Source organism: Sodiomyces alkalinus (genome assembly GCF_003711515.1).
Source record: "Sodiomyces alkalinus F11 unplaced genomic scaffold SODALscaffold_4, whole genome shotgun sequence".
Lineage (NCBI taxonomy): Eukaryota > Fungi > Ascomycota > Sordariomycetes > Glomerellales > Plectosphaerellaceae > Sodiomyces > Sodiomyces alkalinus.
The window spans coordinates 1,428,837-1,446,689 of NW_021167082.1; the positions used below are offsets into that span (position 1 = coordinate 1,428,837).

A 17,853-nucleotide genomic window follows, 5' to 3' on the forward strand; every position below is an offset into this window, starting at 1 on the left:
GTACTGAGCCTTCCTGCATGGATGCGCAAGCAGGTAAGCTTAATCGGCGCCCGTGTAGTTGGGAGTCGAATACCAACGCAAGACCACGTTATCCAGTTGTTGAATATATGAGAAATAATGTGGCGTGCACACGTAGGAGAAGCTTAATGGGAGGGAAGGGAAGAAAAAAAAGGAGGGGGATATCGCCTGTGAGAACGACAAAAATGGAGAATATTTATCCCAATGAAACCGGAGGGTATGTAAGTAAACCACCGACGCCGATCCACCAACGCCTCGTTTTATCCCTCCCTCCCTTCTTCACAGCCAACTTGCCACCTGTCGCTAAACGAGAGAAAAAGAGCCTCGGCAAGACTCGAAGCCAGGGAACCACGCATAGAATCGTGCACATCCAGCTGCCGACGTGCCTGGCTGAGCTGAGCTCGTCAACCGGGACCAATTTTGGGCATATCATGATGTTCGCTCAACTTGGAGAGGTATGTGTTGAGTTCCTCTACCCGCTCCTTGTGCGTCTTGAGCAGTTCCGGGCGCTTGGTGGAAGAATCGGAGAGTTCGAGGAGCTAGCGGTTCCGTCCGGGTTAGCCTGCGTCGGATATTTCCGAAGGAAAGAAAACCAGGGAATAAGGGCTTTGATGATATTCATACGTACCCTCTTGCGTCTCCTCTCCTCAAACCGCCTCTCCGCCTCGGTCTTTCGCGGGCCGACAGCCTCATCCTCCTCTTCTACTTCCTCCGAACCTTCTTTCCTCTTTGTCGCATCCTCCTCTTCCTTCTTCTCGTCGCTTCCTGGATCCTTTGAGGCGCTGCGTCTGGTGAGAGCGGTAGACGCGGAGGTGGGTTCCCCTGTGGAGAGGTTCTTTTCCAGGTCGGACTGCTTGTTCTTCTTCTTCTTTTTCTTGGACTTTGTTACTTTGGCGCCTTTTAGCTTGAGACCGCCGCTGCCCACGAATGCGTACTCGTCCGAGACCATGGTCGGAGTATACCCATGGAAGGGGTAATTCGAATTCAAGGTGGGTGAATGTCGCTGTCGCTGTCGCTGTCGCTGGTTGAGGTGGTGGTGTGGTCAACTGGTTTATGTTCTCGAAGGTACTGCGGCTCGGGTGGGAAGTCCCAGAGGATGACTAAGGTTGCGATGATGCTGGGTGACGTAGCCGGCCAATCCGAAATTAATCCGATCAATGGGCAATTGACTTTTGTGGGTCAGGGGGGACAACCTGGATGGACGCCAGGAGGTGTGGGACAAAGGTTCCTGCCATATGGCATTGACTGCTGCACCTGCACCAGTGACGATTGACCGCAAAGAGATTTCGATAAAACAACTCCTGACACGACACCTCCATACCTTAACCCCATACTCGCGTACAATCAACCCCTTTGTTCTACTTCGTTTGCTAGACTTCAAACATAATACATTCCTAATACAATCTGGCGGGACTTTATTTCTTCTCTTCACTTTCTTCCAACAATCCGGCATAGACACGACACGACACGAACCTGTCATTACGAACGAAACTTGTTCCATCAACGTTACGAGGCTTCAAGTCCAACTCGCACATCCAAGACCAAAGTACGACTGGTTCGGAGGGATTTTGCATGCCCCGCAACATGAGATAACGCCGGTATTTGGAAAACTTTGTTTGGAAGGATATAATTATACACTTGCGCCTGGGAAAAGAAAAGAAAAAAGAGAGAAAAAGAAGAAAAGGGGGGGAGGGAATGCGCCATCTTTGACCATGCCTTCCCAATACTATAACCACCCTTCTTCCTCTTTCGCCCAGACCCGCGACTCTCTCGAGCTCGCCTCCCTCGCCTCGTCCTCTCACGGTCCCGACACCACTTCCAACGACGACCACGCCGCTCCCTCCTCGCGCCCTTCCCTTTCCTCCTCCCGCAAGCTCTCCTTCGACAATGAAGACCCCTTCGACGAAGCCAACCCCGCCGCCTCCTCGGCAGCAGCAACACGCGGCGTAGGCCGTCCCCCAGGACACTCCCGCTCCTTCTCCGTGTCCTCCGCCTTCGACTTCGCCCCCAACCTCTTCCCCCTGAGCTCCACCGCCGGGGGGGCAGGGTACGCCCCCCTGGGAGGAGCCCCCCTCTCGTCATCGACCGCCCACCACGCCGCCGGCGGCCCGGGCGGCGGCTCGCTCGAGAAACACAAGACCCTCACCTTCGTCAACGGCCTCAGCCTCATCATCGGCCTCATCATCGGCTCTGGCATCTTCAGCAGCCCCAGCCAGGTCAGCGCCAACGTCGGCTCCCCCGGCGCCGCCCTGATCGTCTGGGTCATCGCCGGCCTCCTCGCCTGGACCGGCGCCGCCAGCTACGCCGAGCTCGGCGGCGCCATCCCCCTCAACGGGGGGCCCCAGGTCTACCTCGCCAAGATCATGGGCGAGCTCGCCGGCTTCCTCTTCACCTGGGTCGCCGTCCTCGTCCTCAAGCCGGGCAGCGCCGCCATCATCGCCATCATCATGGGCGAGTACCTCGTCCGTGCCGTCTACGGCGCCGATGCGAGCGAGATTAACCCCTGGGTCAACAAGTCCGTCGCCTTGGTCGGCCTGATCCTCGTCACCTTCCTCAACTGCGTCTCCACCAGGGTCGGGACCAAGGTCAACGACTGGCTTATGTTTCTCAAGTTTGTCGCCCTGATCGCCGTTACCGTCACGGGCGTCGTCGTCGCCATCACGGGCCATGCTTTTAATGGCGACGCCAGCACCGACTGGAAGAACAACGACTGGTTCGCTGATACGTCCACCGATCTCTCGGCCTGGGCCGTTGCTCTATATGCCGGTCTCTGGGCTTATGATGGTTGGGATAACGTGAGTTCTGTTGCCCCCCTCTTTTCCTCCTCTCCCTTCTTTTTTTTTTCCTTTTTTCTTTTTCCATTTCACCCTTGGACTGACTTATGTAGACCAACTACGTGGTAGGCGAGTTCCGGAATCCCTCGCGGGACCTCCCCCGCGTCATCCACACCGCCATGCCTCTCGTCATCATCTCCTACGTCCTCGCCAACGTGGCCTACTTCCTCGTCCTGCCCCTCACCACCGTCTACGCATCCAACACCATAGCCGTCATGTTCGGCGCCAAGGTCTTCGGCCCCGTCGGCTCCCTCGTCTTCGCCCTCGTCGTGTCCGCTTCCTGCTTCGGCGCCCTGAACTCCTCCACCTTCACCTCCTCCCGCCTCATCTACGTCGCCGGCAAGGAAGGCTACATCCCCTCCCTCTTCGGCCGCCTCGGCCTCCGCTCTCCCGCCTCCCACCATCCCACATCCACCACCGCCACCACCCTCTCCACCCGCCTCCCCCTCCAGCGCTCCCGCGGCCGCGCCGCCTCCCTCGCCCGCCGCCTCCTGGCCGACCCGGAAACCGGCCTCTTCTACACCCCGATCGCCGCCCTCCTCCTCAACGCCGTCCTGACCGCCGCCTACGTCGCCGTCGGCGAGTTCGCCACCCTCATCACTTTTTACGGCGTTGCCGGCTACACCTTCTACTTCCTCACCGTCCTCGGCCTCATCGTCCTCCGCGTCAAGGAACCCGCCCTCGAGCGCCCCTACCGCACCTGGATCACCACCCCCGTCATCTTCTGCTGCGTCTCCATCTTCCTCCTCTCGCGCGCCGTCTTCGCCCAGCCCCTCCAGACCGTCACCGTCGTTCTTTTTGTCATTGCCGGCGTCCCCGTCTATTTTTGGCGCATCCGCGGCCGCGACCAGGTCGTGAAGCGCGAGAGGGCGGGGGGGCTTCCCGGTGGTGGGGACTTTGGCGCTGGTATCAACGAGCGGGAAAGGCCGTGGTGGAGGTTCTGGCGGAGGTGAGGCCGGGGTTTAAGGCCGGGCGGTTGAGGCTGGAGTGGTTGGGAGGTGTCTTCATGTTGCCTAGTGCTGGCTTTCGCTTCGTTCTCCCCGTCTCGTGGAAGACGTTGGGGAGGCTGGATTGCTTTTGCTTTTGTATTCCCATTGTCGTCTCTGACAGGAACCCCAAGACACGCAACCAGCTTGCTACGAAGTACTAGTCGGAGAGTTATTTCGACAAAGACTCGGGCCGGCCTACAATTCATAGACTATTATTAATTACATTAGAAATGCAACGACTTTATGCATGATAATCATCACGACGTCACGACGTCTGGGCTCTCTTGCTTTGCATTTCCGTTTCGCTTACAATAGATCGTTCCATCATGTCATGGGTAAAATCGAGAAAAAAAAGAGAAGAAAAAAAAAAGAAAACAACTGCCGAGTGAACTATCATGATGCAATAAAAGACGGCTAAACCCCTTGACCCTTTACTTTACCCTTTTGGAGTGACCAGACATAAGAAACGACACTCTTCCATGCTAGATCCCCATTGTCTAGTCCCAGTTTACGCCTTGTTCCGCTGGCCGTACGCCTTGGTAGCGTAGTCACCCTGGTGGACAATGAGGTCCTCGGGGCGGTAGTCGATCTTGCCGCTGAAGTAGCTGGTCAGGATGGACTTGACACCGTCGGCATAGCGCTTCTGGGCGTCGAGAGAGGTTCCGGACATGTGAGGAACCATGGCGTTGCCGCCGCCGAAGGGGTTCTTGGCGTGGCGGAGGACGTGGTCCTTGGGGGCGGGCTGGGGGTACCAGACGTCGCCACCGTAGCCGGCGAGGTGACCCGACTTGAGGGCTTCGGCGACATCCTCCTTGACGACGATGGCGCCGCGAGCCGTGTTGATGAGGTAGCTGCCCTTCTTCATCTTGGAGATCAGATCCTTGTTGAAGAGACCCCATGTGGACTCGTGCAGAGGGCAGTTGATGGTGACAATGTCGCACTGGGCGACCATCTCTTCGAGGCTCTCGACGCGACGGCAGCCAATCTCCTGCTCCTTCTCGGGGCTCAGAGGCTGGTAATCGTAGTAGAGCAGTTCCTTGCAGTCGAAAGGCTTGAGGCGACGGAGGACACGCTCGCCGATGCGGCCGACGGCGACGGTACCGACGACCTTGCCCTCGAGGTCGTACTCCTGCTTAGCGGCGGCGGCAACGTCCCACTCGCCGCGCTCGATCATCTCGTGGGCGGGGTTGTAGTTGCGCACGAGGAGGAGGATGGTCATGACGACGTGCTCGGCGACGGAAACAACATTGGAGCCCGTCACCTCGGCGACGGTGATGCCGCCATTGGTCTTGTTGGCCGCGTTAAGGTCGACGTGGTCGGAGCCGATGCCGGCGGTGACGGCAAGCTTGAGGTTCTTGGCCTTTGCCAATCGCTCGGCGGTGAGATAACCGGGGTGGAAGCTGTTCCCGAGCCAGTCAGTTCACCGGGCTCAACTAGACTGAGCGAGCGTCGGGACAGAAAAAAAGGAGGAGACGTACGGTGTGGTGATGATGACTTCGGCGTCCACGAGTTCTCTGTCGAAAACAGAGTCCTCTGCGTCTTTATCCGACGTAGTCACAAGGGTGTGGCCTTGGTCCTCGAGCCATTTCCGGAGGCCGAGCTCATTTTCGGTGGTTCCTAGAAGCTCCGGGACCTAGAAGCAACCCAAGCCGATGTCAGTCGACAGACATTCACAAAGGCAATGAAGCTCAAATGTTCAGAGTGCTTTGAGAGAGCTCGGTCCCACATGCACCCCGCACGTAGCCAACAAGCCACTGTCGCTAGCAGCGACTGGGGCCCGGGGCGTTGGGTGGGTGGGGATGCCGACCTATCTCCAGCACCGGTGTGGCATTTGGAAATTTCCCGAGCCCCCGAGGCCCCCCTGTTGGGGCCCCGCAAAAGCCACCGCAAGCATAACCAGACAACCTCACGACAACCACAACCGGTCCAATCTTCATCTTTACACCAATTATTTGGGGTGAAGATAAACCTAGACGGTGCGGTCGGCCGGGCCCAATGGTCTATGCGATACGGGGAGAGACTTCTCTTGGGAAGAGGGAAGGGCCCGTCAGCCCTTGAAAGGCGTGACGTAACATCTCATCATCAATTCACCCAAGAGGGTTCAAGACGAGGACCATGGCACAGGACATGCGTCTCTTTCCACTCTGGGGACTTGGACGACTTTGAGAGCAGAATAACAGGCGACTTTGAAGCATGAAACAACGCCGAACACAACGCAAAGAATCCACTTACGTCTTTGGCATGCTGGCCACCGTCGTAGAGGACAGCGAGAACTTTGACCTTTTCGCGAGTGGTTAGCCATCGAACAGAATTGCGCAGTCTGCCGTGCCCAGACGTGGGCAGGGAAGGCCGAGGACGGCGGTCCAAAAGCGCTGGTTGTTGACCGGACGCAACGGCGGCTCGAGGGACGGGGGTCCGCAAGGAACGGGCGGCCGTGGAGGTATGGAAGCGTCGAGAGACCTGGGTGGAAAGGGGACGGAGGGAGCGGCCGGACAGTACCATTTTGATAGGATAAGAGTGGTTTTTGCTTCAACGACTTGATAAAGAAGCCAACGGGGTGTCCTCTTTTGCTAGCTTGTTGGCAGCTAGAGGAGGAGGAGGAGGAGGAGTTGGCGAGTTGAGAGGTTCGGACTTTAATAGGACTCGCGTGGAGGGAGGGTTAGAGGTACAGGTCAGAGGTGAGATGATCTTGGAGGAGAGAGGAGGAGACAAAGTTCAGACTAACGAGGACGGGATGGTAGGGACGATGACGGGCTTTATGTAGCGGGAGCGTGTTGTACCTGGCGCGTATGAGGGACTAATAAGGTAAGGTATCCGTGGTCCTCCAGAACCAAGGTACATAAGGTAGGCCAATGGGTCGGACTAGGTCGACGAGATAACGGAGAATTGGAGAAAGAGCGTCCCGATGGAGTGACGATGGCCCCTTCTACCACCATCTGTCGCGTCCGAATACATGGTCGATGCGATGGATAGTAGGTAGGTACATCGTACATAAGATGTAATGGCTCCTTAGGTACCTTACCTTAGTGTGCGAACCCCGTGAAGTGGCCGCCCGACTTGAGTACATCCCTATCTCAGACAGGTACCCTCGTCCATCGCAGCTGCCGAGTTGAAAAATGTTCTGATGCAACAGACCGTCACTGAAGGTGGATACTGCAGTGTAGCTTCGGTGGTGTGGTAGAACCCCGCTCCCCCGCTCCCCTGCATCCGGTGTCTGGGTAGCGACTCCCCGCATGAGCGTCTTTGTTATACGTTGTACGGATACGTAACCTACGGGTTTCTCTTTGGATGAATTGCCGTTTGCCCCTTTTTCATTTGCCTCGCTTTGCCTAGTCCTAGTTCCCAACGTGTCGTTAACACCTTGAGGCACACTATCCTTAGAACAATGTCAGGTTGAGCTCTTGGACAGTGTAGTCCAGGCCTGTCATGCGGGGGAATGTGCATCCATCCTCCACGCTCTCCACCTCCCCGAGGAGCTCCCGTTCCTTGACCACCGACGTCGGCACAGCGTCAAGTCAAAGTCGCTTACACAACCGCCGAACGGCCTTTGTCTCATCAAGACAATTGATGAAATGAATCCCTGCGAGTTTGCCCCTCCCTGGCCTTCCCACCCGAACTCCGTCAATCCCGAGCTCTCTGGGTAAGACCAACGGCATGTCCTTGCAGAAGGCTGGACGACGAGGGAATTGGACACTGAAACTGAATTACGCCATACAAAACTGTAAAGCATGAGGCGACCTCAGACGACCTCGGACGACCTCGGACAGCCTCGGACAGCCTCGGACAACCTCCTGTGTCCATTTATTTAACTACGAAGTACAGCATGGAGCAAGAGCGGGGAAGAGAGGGGCATTATCGTACCGGTCGTCTTTCGGGGATCGCTCGGTGTATCGGTGTCGTGTGAAAGACGAGGACCATCCAACCACCTCAGTGAGTTGACAACTACGGGGGTACTTACATATCCACCTACCTTACTCCTTGGGAAGAGTCGCCATTTTGAGTCGTTTACTGAGACTGCGACTGTGACATCCGAGATCCGAGATCCTCGACGAAACAGAAGAGGCCAGACCAGTTGCCTTGATAATCCGAGAGCATGTCATCTGCGCCTCTTGTTTGAAGCTGACGCTGACCTCGTGGTATTGGTCGGTCGATACACCGGATTCACGGCCTTTAAAAAATAGGCCCAGTCCCCATTCGAGTAAAGCTCGGGATAAGCAGGTCGGCGAAATATGAGAAGATGACAACACAAGACACGCCGACAGATGGGATACTACGCGCAATGAGGGCCAGAGACAGCGACTGGCGAGGAACATTCAAACCCATGCGCAAATCTCATTCATCTACTTGTATCCCCGGGGGCATTATGACGCCCATGCTCACATAAAAACCCCTGCCTCCACTGCCGGCGCTGAGCCGTGGTTTCCCCCCTTTTTTCTCTCATGAGACATAAAACTTGACATCCAGATATATGCTATAGAGTTCCAAAAGCCAACAGATACGTTCCAAATTATGACAAAAAAAAAACGCCCGAGGCGCGTAAGCCTCTTCCCTCCTCGTCAGCTTTTTTTTCGAGTCCTTATAGCCCCAACTCCGTGGAAAATATCCTGGCATCGTTCCGATCCGAGACGCATCAAAGAAAACTGAACAGGTATATAAAAATAAAAAAAAAGGATACGGACACCCGGGCAAAGACCCAGTGTGGAAATATAAAATGAGAAAACACAAATAAAGAGAAACCCATCACGCCGGCATGGCGAGAGTGGCCTGTCCATCCCCTACCAAGCCTTGCGGAGCGGTGGAGGAGGCCATGCCGCCCGTCGCCCAGTGTGCGGCGGCGTCTTGCATCCCCTCGTCGTTGAACATGTTCGACATGAGACCCTCGTCCGTGTTTTTCATGCCCTCAGGCGGGAACTGCAGCCACTGGTCCACATCAAAGTCGGTACCTGCCACGGCGTTCCAGTCGAGCTCCGGCTGGCCCTGCAGGAAATCCATATCCAGCGGCTCCGGCTCGGGCGCGTCGGAACCACCGCTGGCGCTAGGCGTCGGGCCGCCCATCGCCGACTCGAAGTCCCCGTCCGTCGAGGGCGGGCTTGCCGCGAGACCCACCGCTGCCGCTGCCGCTGCCGCCGCCGCCGCCACCGCACCGTTCGTCGCAGACAGGTCCAAAGCAGCAGCGTTGATGGTCTGGGGCAGATGGCTCGACGCATGCGGCATCGCGCCGCCGGGCTTCGCGTTGAAGAGGGCCTCGGAGGAGGTCATGTACGGCGCGTTCTCCGGCGGCGGGGTCTGCGCGCTGAAGGTCGAGTCGGCGAACTTGAGGTTCTGCTGGGTCACGGCGACGGCGGGGGCGTTGTTGACGTCGATGGCGGCCTTGTTCAGGGCGGCCTCGAGGAAGCCGGTCGCGTAGTCGGCGGCGGCGTAGATCTCGCGGAGCTTCTGCATGACGCGCATGCACTGCCGGAACCCACGCGTGGCGCGGTCGCGGGACTGCGCGACCGGGTTCTTCATCTCGAGGAGGTGGATGATCATGGCGGGCAGGATGACGGTGACGCCGGTGGTGGGGAGGTACCTCTCCAGCCGTAGCTGGTGGAGCTCGGACGCCATGCGGGTGATGTGCATGGCGGCATCCCGGACTCTCAGCCGCGACATCTCCTGGACTTGACGCGATGTCGTCGGGGCCTGGTGAGGAGACGACGGGAGGAAGAGAGGGCGGTGCAGGGCCGAGACGGTGGTGTAGTAGACCATGTGCAGGAGCGTGCGTTGGACGGCGAGCGTGGACCTCCCATTCTTGACGTCAAGCGGCGTCAGGGGCCTGTACTGACAAATGGGGGGAAGGGTTTCGGCCCAGTCCATCAGCTCGAGATCGACCGTGGTCACGCACTCGAAGTTGTCGAGCTTCTTGTTGGGGAAGAGCATCATGGTGCTGTTGACCGTGTTGTCCGGCCGCACCTTGTCCCGGACAAGGACCGAGTATTGCGCCTTGAGCATGCTGCTGATGCAGATGCACAGCTTGGCCTTGGCCACGCACATGGTGGCGAGCTCCTGCTGCATGGAGAGATCGCGGACCAGGGTGCACGCGGGAGGCACGATCGTGTTGTCTTCGGGGAGCATCTCCATCTCGAAGTCGGCCTCGGTCAGCGCAGGTACGTCGTAGTCTTCATCCTTGATGCGGGTTGGTCGGCGCATGCCCAGGGCGACGAGGCGGTCGCGCATGAAGCAGGACCACCAGATGCGCTTCCACAGCTTTTGCTTTCGGGGGGTCATGCTCGTGCTGGCCGGATTGCGGTGGAGGCCGATGGTGTGGGCCAGGGAGATGGCGACGCCCATCCAATGCCAGGTGTCCTTCTGATCATCGGGCGTCTCGTACCAGTACGTCATCAGGAGGAGTGCCTGAACGAGGACGAGGCGGTCGGACTCGTAGTCGAAATCGTACAGTAACTAGAGCAATTGACATGTGAATATCATGAACGCCAAGAAGTAGTTGATCCACCCCCGCCTTTCCCCCTTTTTTTTTCTCACCCCCCCCCCCCCCACAGATAGCCCACTGCCTGTGGGAGGTGCGGTACCAAATGGGGAAACGAAACTCGGGAAAACGGTCGACTTACCCTCGTCTTCTGGAAGAAGGCCCTCCTGGCCATCTTGCGGGTAGAGTAGCCAGCATCGCGGAGTGATTTCATATCGACAAAGGCGGTGGCAGCAAACATGACAGCCTGGTAGAGGAAAAGGCTGACCTGTCCACACAGACCATCGCGGGAGTTGACGGTCGAGAGGAACTCGGACAGGTCAATGAGGGGCATGAACGGATGGACATATTCGATATAGGCCTGGATGAGGGCGTTCTGAAGCGGCAGAGCCGGGAGCGACAGCGCGCCCTTGACGTGGAGGAACTTGACGTCTTCCGAAGCGATGCGCGCGGGAAGAGGCCTGACGAAGGCGGGCAGCTGAGCGTGAGCGTGCAGATCCGGGTCTTCGAGAGAAGCGAGAAACTGGGTGGTGCGTAGGTTGCCGAAAGAGGTCGACGCCGCCGAGACGGACGCGGGGACGGCGGGCGAGCTCGAAGTGGCATTGATGCCGGGGGCGGTGGCCTGAGCCTGAGCCTGAGCCTGAGCCTGAGCCTGAGCCTGGGCCTGGGACTGGGCCTGTGCGAATAGGTTGGCGAGCAGGCGACGAGTGTTCGAGTCGGGGGAGGTAGAGGCAGCAGCCTGCAGCTTGTACAAAAAGGAGGCGTCCTGTCCGTATCCAGATCGCTGGTCTGCAGGTGGTGGTCGTGGTCAGTCACATGCGCTTCGTTTTCAAAACACAAGAAATGACGAGGGGGTGAAGATGTGACACGCGACAAGCTGTAGCATGAGGAGGGGTCGTGTGGAGGGGGGGGGGGGTAGCAAGGAGTTGATTGCGCCTTGCTGTTCACATGTGAAAGTGGAATGAAATACAGGCACTGAGCTACACCCATGTGCCAGTGTTCCACACCGATCCGGTGAGGATGCACGACTTTGGAAGTCTGGGCAAAGTGGGTAACTCCGTGCTCAGAGGTACGTACTCGTACCCCTCCTTTTCCTCCCCCAACTTTTCCCCACAAGGGGCACCACAAAGCGCACCAAAACAGTGAAGGGTAGCGAATGAGCCTCATTCGGCGACGAGGGGTTCAAAATTTCATCAAATTTGGAGAAGCTTGCGGCACCAGAAAACGAGCCGAGGCCGAAATAAACGGCACTGGGGGGTAACGCTCGGCTATTTTTTGAATTGTGGCGTTCTGCGAATGATGTGATTGTTTCCGATGGACCAGAAACTAACTGCTCGAGCGCGTTGGGAAAGAAATTGGGAGAGTACATATGTGCAGATGATGGTGTAGACTGTAGTGTAGACTGTAGTAAAAGGGGGGGGAAAAAGAAAGGAATTTCTTTTGGATGTGTCGGAGAGAAGCAGAGAAAATAAAAGAGAAAATAATGCACTTACAGAGTAAATGAGGCACATGGCTATCAAATGTCCCATCTGGCTCGAAGGGCTCGCTGCCACTTGCAGCCACGGACGGGACAGCAGGACCCTGGGCAGGACGCAGAAGATCTGCGCTGCTCTGGATAGGCACTGGATTGCTACCTCCATCCACACCAGTACCCTTGGCGCGTAGTTCGTGCTGTTGCGCCTCGGATCCAGAAACGGAGGCAGTGCTCGCCGTCAACAGTGCTTTTCTGTACATGGCGCAACACTCGGTCAGCCCCTTGCGCGTAACGAACGGCAGCGAAGAAAATCAAGACAAGGTTGAGAAGCAACGTACTTCCTTCGCCGACTCTCTTGCACAACGCATTGGACGTTATCCCACCGGCAGTTCCCGCACGGCGCGCCCTCGACCACATCGCACCGCACCTTTCGTGCCCGGCAGCTCACGCAAGCCCGGGCCGCCCGCCGTTTCATGACCTTGGACGGGGGGCCGTTGCTGTCATCCGGCTTTCCCGTGCTGGATGCGGGCGCAGGGCGCTTCTTGCCGTTCGCTTTCTGTGGTTGCGATTCTCTTTGCTGCTGGGCGGTCGTTGAGTTGGAGGAAGCGTTGTTGCCTTTCGCGTTGGCGGTCTTGTTGCTCTCGGATTGTTCCCTGCCGTCGTCCGTGCTGCTTTGTGAGGCCGAGCTGTCGGTCCGGGGCTTCAAGGCGACTGGTGGGTCGGTGCTAGTAGTGGTGCTAGTAGTGGTGGCTGTAGTAATGGCTGCGGTGGTGGCGGCGGGTACATCGGTGGTGTCGGAAGACGTGATGCTGTCGTCGCCGGCGGCGAGGCTGTCGGCAACAGCCTGCAGCGCCGACGCATCGGTAGAGGAGTCGAGATGTAGGTCGAGATCCATGTTCAGGTCAAGCTCCGAATTCGAACTCGGTGACATGCTGTTGGTGGCGGCGTTCATGATTTCTAGCTTGTAGCTGGGTACTGCGATGTGCTGTGTTCGATGGGGACACAGGGCAACGGAGGGACTGGTGGGATGCTTTTGGTGTGGAGAGAACCACTACAACTCGTCGAATACGTCAAGGCCGTTCTATTTTTCTTTACGGTATGAGCGGCATCCACTCTTGTGTCTCAGATGACAACAGACGCAAACAGGAGAGCGAGGTCGGTGGCGTGGGCATTGGACGTGTCTCAATCTAACCGAGAGGATGTCGCCAAATTATGTTGTCGGTGAAATGCTCGCTGTTCGCCTGGTCCCAAGTTGAGGTGAAGGTTGAGGGTGAGGTAGGGTGTCGTTGAGCCTGTCTATCCGTATACTCAGGAAGGATGGATGACTGATGGATGAGAAGGGAGAGCTGCTTCTTCTGGTATCCCTTCACTTGTCTGACCTGACCCCAAATATGCAGAAGAGGATGCAAATGTGCCAGACTGCGAAAGTATGGTATGTATGGTATGAATGGTATAGTACGGTATGGGGATGGAAAAGAATTGAGTAGAGGGTCCCTTGTGTGCCTGGGGAATGTGGGGGAGTCACCAAGTGTTATATTCCTCGACCCCGTTGACCCAACTTTTGCATTGCCTACAGATACCTGCCCTATCTAGTCCGCAGACTCCGTCTCGTGGAGCTGACGCCATTTAGCTTGCATGTAAGGTACCTATTCGTAAGTACCGAATGATAGAGAACGCCTTTGGAGGGTGTGACGCTATCTCTTCCCAGACTGGGGACGGGCGGACGAACTCGTATGGCATTGGCACGGGCCAGCGGGGGTCAAGAAAGGGCTAGCAGGGGTTAGCCAGGGTGGATGAATGGGGTCAAATCGCCCGGGGGGGGTGGGCCCCTTGGACTCTGGAGAAGGAGGCCATCACGGAGGCGGCGGCGAAAGAAGGAGACAAGCCGTTCTGTGCGTCCCTGACACGCATGTGAGTGGATATAGCGGATTGGACGCGAACTTGAACGTGGACCTGGATGGATTGAGATTCACACAAGAACTCACACAATCTGCCGCGAGTAGTGTACTGAAGATTGTACGAAAGTGATTATAATATGCGAATTGCAAATGAGTAATTTGCAATATATGGGGCTTGAGAAACGAAATACCTAATACGGCGCAGCCTATCAGTATGCTTAAAGAATTTCAGTAAATACACTAGGTGTACTCAGAAAAGACCATTCGCAAACCCGTGTTAAGTCCATGCCATATTTCCAGTCATGACAAGCCCATGTTTATTAGTCAGGGCTAGTAACTGTGACTGGTCAAAATGAAGGTCCGGTCGCATTTTCATCGCATTCGGTCTGCAGCCACGGGCACGGGGTCATCTCCGCCGCCTGTTACCGTTACCGTTACCGTTACCGTTACCGTTACCGGTACCGTTACCGGTACTCACGAATATATTCGCCTTAACACCACATTTTGATACTTGTGTCCAGTATTTTAATGTCTGATGGATTCTTCCTTCCATCAATCTCAGAAATACGAATGCGTGACTGGAGTGGTTTCGAGGAGGCTCATTACCCACAAGGGGTTATCCAGCCCTCCTTTGACCCCCTGGTCACTCAGCGAGGTCTGACGTCGGTCTCCCCACAATGTCCATCAGTGGTCATCGGTGAGTGACGACGCAGGACAACGGAAGAATAGGGGGTGTATCGAGTGGAGCAGGGGGTGCACGAATGAGGGTGGAAGTTTTACAGAACAGGTAAGTAAGTCTTTAAACAACTCAAAGCAAAGCAGCCAAGAGTAAGAGTGGGAAGGGAACGGCAGCCAGAACTGAGAAAGGTGCCGTTTTCACATGCCGCTTTACAACGTAAGCTTGGCCCTCGTGACAAGGTCGAGTTTCCCACAAGAACACAAGGACCAACGAATAATGAACCGGAGTTGTCAAAGTGACAATGCATGAAGGGGGAAAAAAGAAGAAAAAAAGAAGAAAAAAAGAAGAAAAAAAGAAGAAGAAAAAATGTCATTTCATGGGAAAATATGCGAAACACAGACATCCGTCTATCCATGTCACGAGGGGGCGCTTTTGTCTGCCGACAAGCCCTCTCGCACTATGTATTTATTATGTATCTTCAAGGTCAACAACGCTTTTCTTTCTAATTAATTAGTCCGCCAAGTGGCACACAGATCCTAAAACTACTCCGGCCCTGTTCAACGACCAATCAAGTTGCGTCTCGCGAGTCAGGCGGGGTTAGGTAGACGGAGAGAGAGGGGCGGCGGTGGGTATAAGAGCCCGAGTTCGAGGCCGGAGGTCCGTCCGGTTCAGGGATAATGATGGGGTTATACATGTACATGTACCAGTACGAAGTACTGCTAATTACCTAAGGTACGAATGGAGTGGATATGTGCTCATGCAAGGCATCGGGATCGGTTCTTGTCAGAATATAAATAAGGTACGCGGAATTACGTGTGTATTTATGGAAGTGAAGTTCGTCGTACTTCACGGGAATATCTACCTATTAGGAAAAAGAAGGGAAAATAAGTATGGATATATAGGATCGAGGTACCGTATAAATCTAATAATAATATAATATAGTTTATCACATTGATAAGGTGGCTGTGGGCATCTGACGGGTCTTATGGGCTGTCAAGGTATATACGTACAATGTATATACATACGAGTAGCTGAACAATGGTCAATTCAACAACGACACTCTGCATCCAATGCAAGTACGGAGTAATTATGACGAAGGATCTTAATAGAATGGCTTGAATTGCTGGATGCCTTCCTCTTTGATGTCACATGGTATCTATATGTCTACAACGTACCTTATTCGCGACCAGAAAACAACGCAGACGGGACAGGAAACAAGGGAAGATGCCGTTACTTCGTAGAACGGGAGCGGCCCTTCCTTGCCTTGATCCCTTGGCGTGTTTATTCACCTTGGTACGAAGTATTCGTACATTTTTACACGGCAAGTTGGCAGTAAACAGTATGTAATTACAGCGTAAACCCTGAAAAGGCCGCCTGAACGGTACGGAGACGGAGCAGTATCTCCCCTTCACCGCGACACAGGCCAATAAAAGATCGTTCTCTGCCAAGGTGAAGGACCCACAGCGACCAGTCAGCAGGTCCATGAGGACGCAACAGGGGTCTGGTTGTTCGTCATGTGTCCTGAAGTCCTAACATGCAAAGGCATCACCGAGAAAGGGGGACGCGGACCAATTCCCCATGTCTCCTGGTTTTCGGTCGAGGTCGGTCACCTGACTGTCTAACGGTTCAGAAGCAATTTCGGCGGAAGAAATTCTCGAACAAGCTGCAGCTCATAGAGTACAACGCAACGATAAAATGGCAGTCAGTGTCTTCCAAGCCACGAACCGTCCTTGCATACATACTCTCTTACATGTCACAAATCTGCTGGTTGGCCTCAAAAGGAAAGAGGACAGCGGTTATCAGCAGGCCGCTGACTCCCTTGCATTATTCCAAAATTACTCCGTAGGAACGAAGACCTCCCGGTGTGGAGTTTCATCTACCTACCTTGTGCGAAATTATGAGCTCAATTTCAATCTTTCAATGGCACGCTATTTTGGTCTTGCTTTGACCTGTCTTGTTCAAGTCAATCCTCAGAAGGCCAGTGAAACAAACATGCCCAGTGGCTATATGGCGTCTCTATAATATCATCGTCATAACGCCAATCGCTTTCGAAGACCAGGGTGCCAAAATCGAAGGGGAGGAACCGAGATGGGCGCAGAAAAGAGAAGAAAGAAAAGCAGAATGTACTTCGTTCGTGTGGATTTCCACTTTCGGCCCATCTCCGTTCGCCCGGCAAGTCGACCAAAAGTCTGGACCGAGGTCAGCCGGTCTTGGCGTCCAGAAATGACCAATGCCGCGGCTCTATGCCGCTCTGATTACTACTTTGCGGGAGGTAACTTGTACTGAGCGAGGAAGGCCATGATTTCCATGAACCCCCTATGTGCCAAGGTACCTAACCTATGCTGGGCGACGGTCGAACCGCGTGCGGGGATTGACCCCGCCTCGTGGTCTCCCAAGCAAGAGCTTTTTCTTTTTCTTTTTCTGGTTCGATCTCCTCGATCCCTTGTTCCTCACTGGCTCCGTTTCAGCCTCGTACGTAGTGGATGGAGTGCGAGGCTTCGGCTCAGTACCTTACACTACAACCCCCGGTACCTCAGAACATACTACTTATAACGTACCGTACCTTGATTAACGCTATGTATTAGCTCGCAGACGATACTGCACGTACATGACACATGACAAGGGACATGGCACCAGGGTTTGGGGAGGACGAGTCCAAGGTTTCAAACTTTTTGTCTTGTCTTCTCAAGATGGTCGTCGAACTAACCTTGATCGACATTGAAAGAAACGGCCAGCTGGGTCCCGCCCCATGGTCCATCTGGATGGGTTCCTTATTAGCTTCCAGAGGTTTCATTTCCCCTGGCATGAGTTTCTCCATATACGGATACTCCACCGCCAATGGCCATCATCAACAGGACCGTCCTACCTCACCCCCGTGGACACACCGAGCTACACGTACACTAGAGACCCAAGTTTGCAAATCCAAGAGCCCGCATTGGTCCCTCCCCCGTATAACCCACACATGCCCATGCACACGCGTACGCTCACCTTACTGTCCTGTCTCTACACGTACACGTGCAGTGAGCCTGAACCTCCCCTGTCACAAACCGTTCCGTTTAATATTCGTCTCATTCTGATCTGCTCCGGCCCTCCAACGTTCTGTGTCCATAGTCTCGGATCCGCGGAGGAAAGGAGCGAACCCACTTGCGGTTCCATTCTTCGTAGAAGAAATGGGGCTGGGCCCCTGGGGGATCAACAAATTTCCCGCCAAGTTGGAGCCTCCACCGTCGCCTCCTATTTAGTGATTTTAGTCACACACAACAGAGAGCACCGAGAGTCATTTGGCAAGGCTAAGTGGCCAGAACCGTGGTGGTCGTCGTATAATCCGGGGAGGAAGAGGGATAACACGCGACTCTGGGGAGGAGTAAAACCTAGGGGCAGGCTCTTTGGCTTCATCGCGCCCCTTGCATATCGTACATATAACAACGTAACGTAGTCTTCTTCATCCCATCGACAACATCAATATCGCAGCAGTGTTGTTTTACTTCGTACAAAAGA

At 55.3% G+C, this 17,853-nt stretch overlaps 4 protein-coding genes across 4 annotated transcripts; 1 reads left to right on the plus strand and 3 right to left on the minus strand.

Annotated features, from left to right (window-relative positions):
- Positions 1-422: 422 nt before the first annotated feature.
- SODALDRAFT_323689 (DUF1754-domain-containing protein) lies at positions 423-967 on the minus strand (the record flags this gene model as incomplete). The annotated part of the gene is made up of 2 exons (XM_028609823.1): positions 423-557; positions 647-967. 2 exons carry the CDS (start codon positions 965-967, stop codon positions 423-425), a joined length of 456 nt encoding a protein of 151 aa, XP_028467085.1.
- Positions 968-1,306: 339 nt separating this feature from the next.
- SODALDRAFT_332716 (hypothetical protein) lies at positions 1,307-4,085 on the plus strand. Its single transcript, XM_028611788.1, has 2 exons — positions 1,307-2,813; positions 2,906-4,085. Exons 1-2 carry the CDS (start codon positions 1,731-1,733, stop codon positions 3,803-3,805), a joined length of 1,983 nt encoding a protein of 660 aa, XP_028467086.1. The 5' UTR covers positions 1,307-1,730; the 3' UTR covers positions 3,806-4,085.
- A 113-nt stretch (positions 4,086-4,198) lies between these two features.
- SODALDRAFT_156123 (hypothetical protein) lies at positions 4,199-6,629 on the minus strand. The gene is made up of 5 exons (XM_028606899.1): positions 6,622-6,629; positions 6,341-6,472; positions 6,074-6,121; positions 5,320-5,474; positions 4,199-5,241 (listed from the first exon to the last, which is right to left on the minus strand). The coding sequence occupies exons 2-5, from the start codon at positions 6,341-6,343 to the stop codon at positions 4,350-4,352; spliced, it is 1,098 nt and encodes a 365-aa protein (XP_028467087.1). The 5' UTR covers positions 6,344-6,472; positions 6,622-6,629; the 3' UTR covers positions 4,199-4,349.
- A 1,526-nt stretch (positions 6,630-8,155) lies between these two features.
- SODALDRAFT_294665 (hypothetical protein) lies at positions 8,156-12,688 on the minus strand. The gene is made up of 5 exons (XM_028608762.1): positions 12,582-12,688; positions 12,117-12,464; positions 11,798-12,030; positions 10,447-11,093; positions 8,156-10,279 (listed from the first exon to the last, which is right to left on the minus strand). Exons 1-5 carry the CDS (start codon positions 12,671-12,673, stop codon positions 8,582-8,584), a joined length of 3,018 nt encoding a protein of 1,005 aa, XP_028467088.1. The 5' UTR covers positions 12,674-12,688; the 3' UTR covers positions 8,156-8,581.
- Between the last annotated feature and the right edge of the window lie 5,165 nt (positions 12,689-17,853).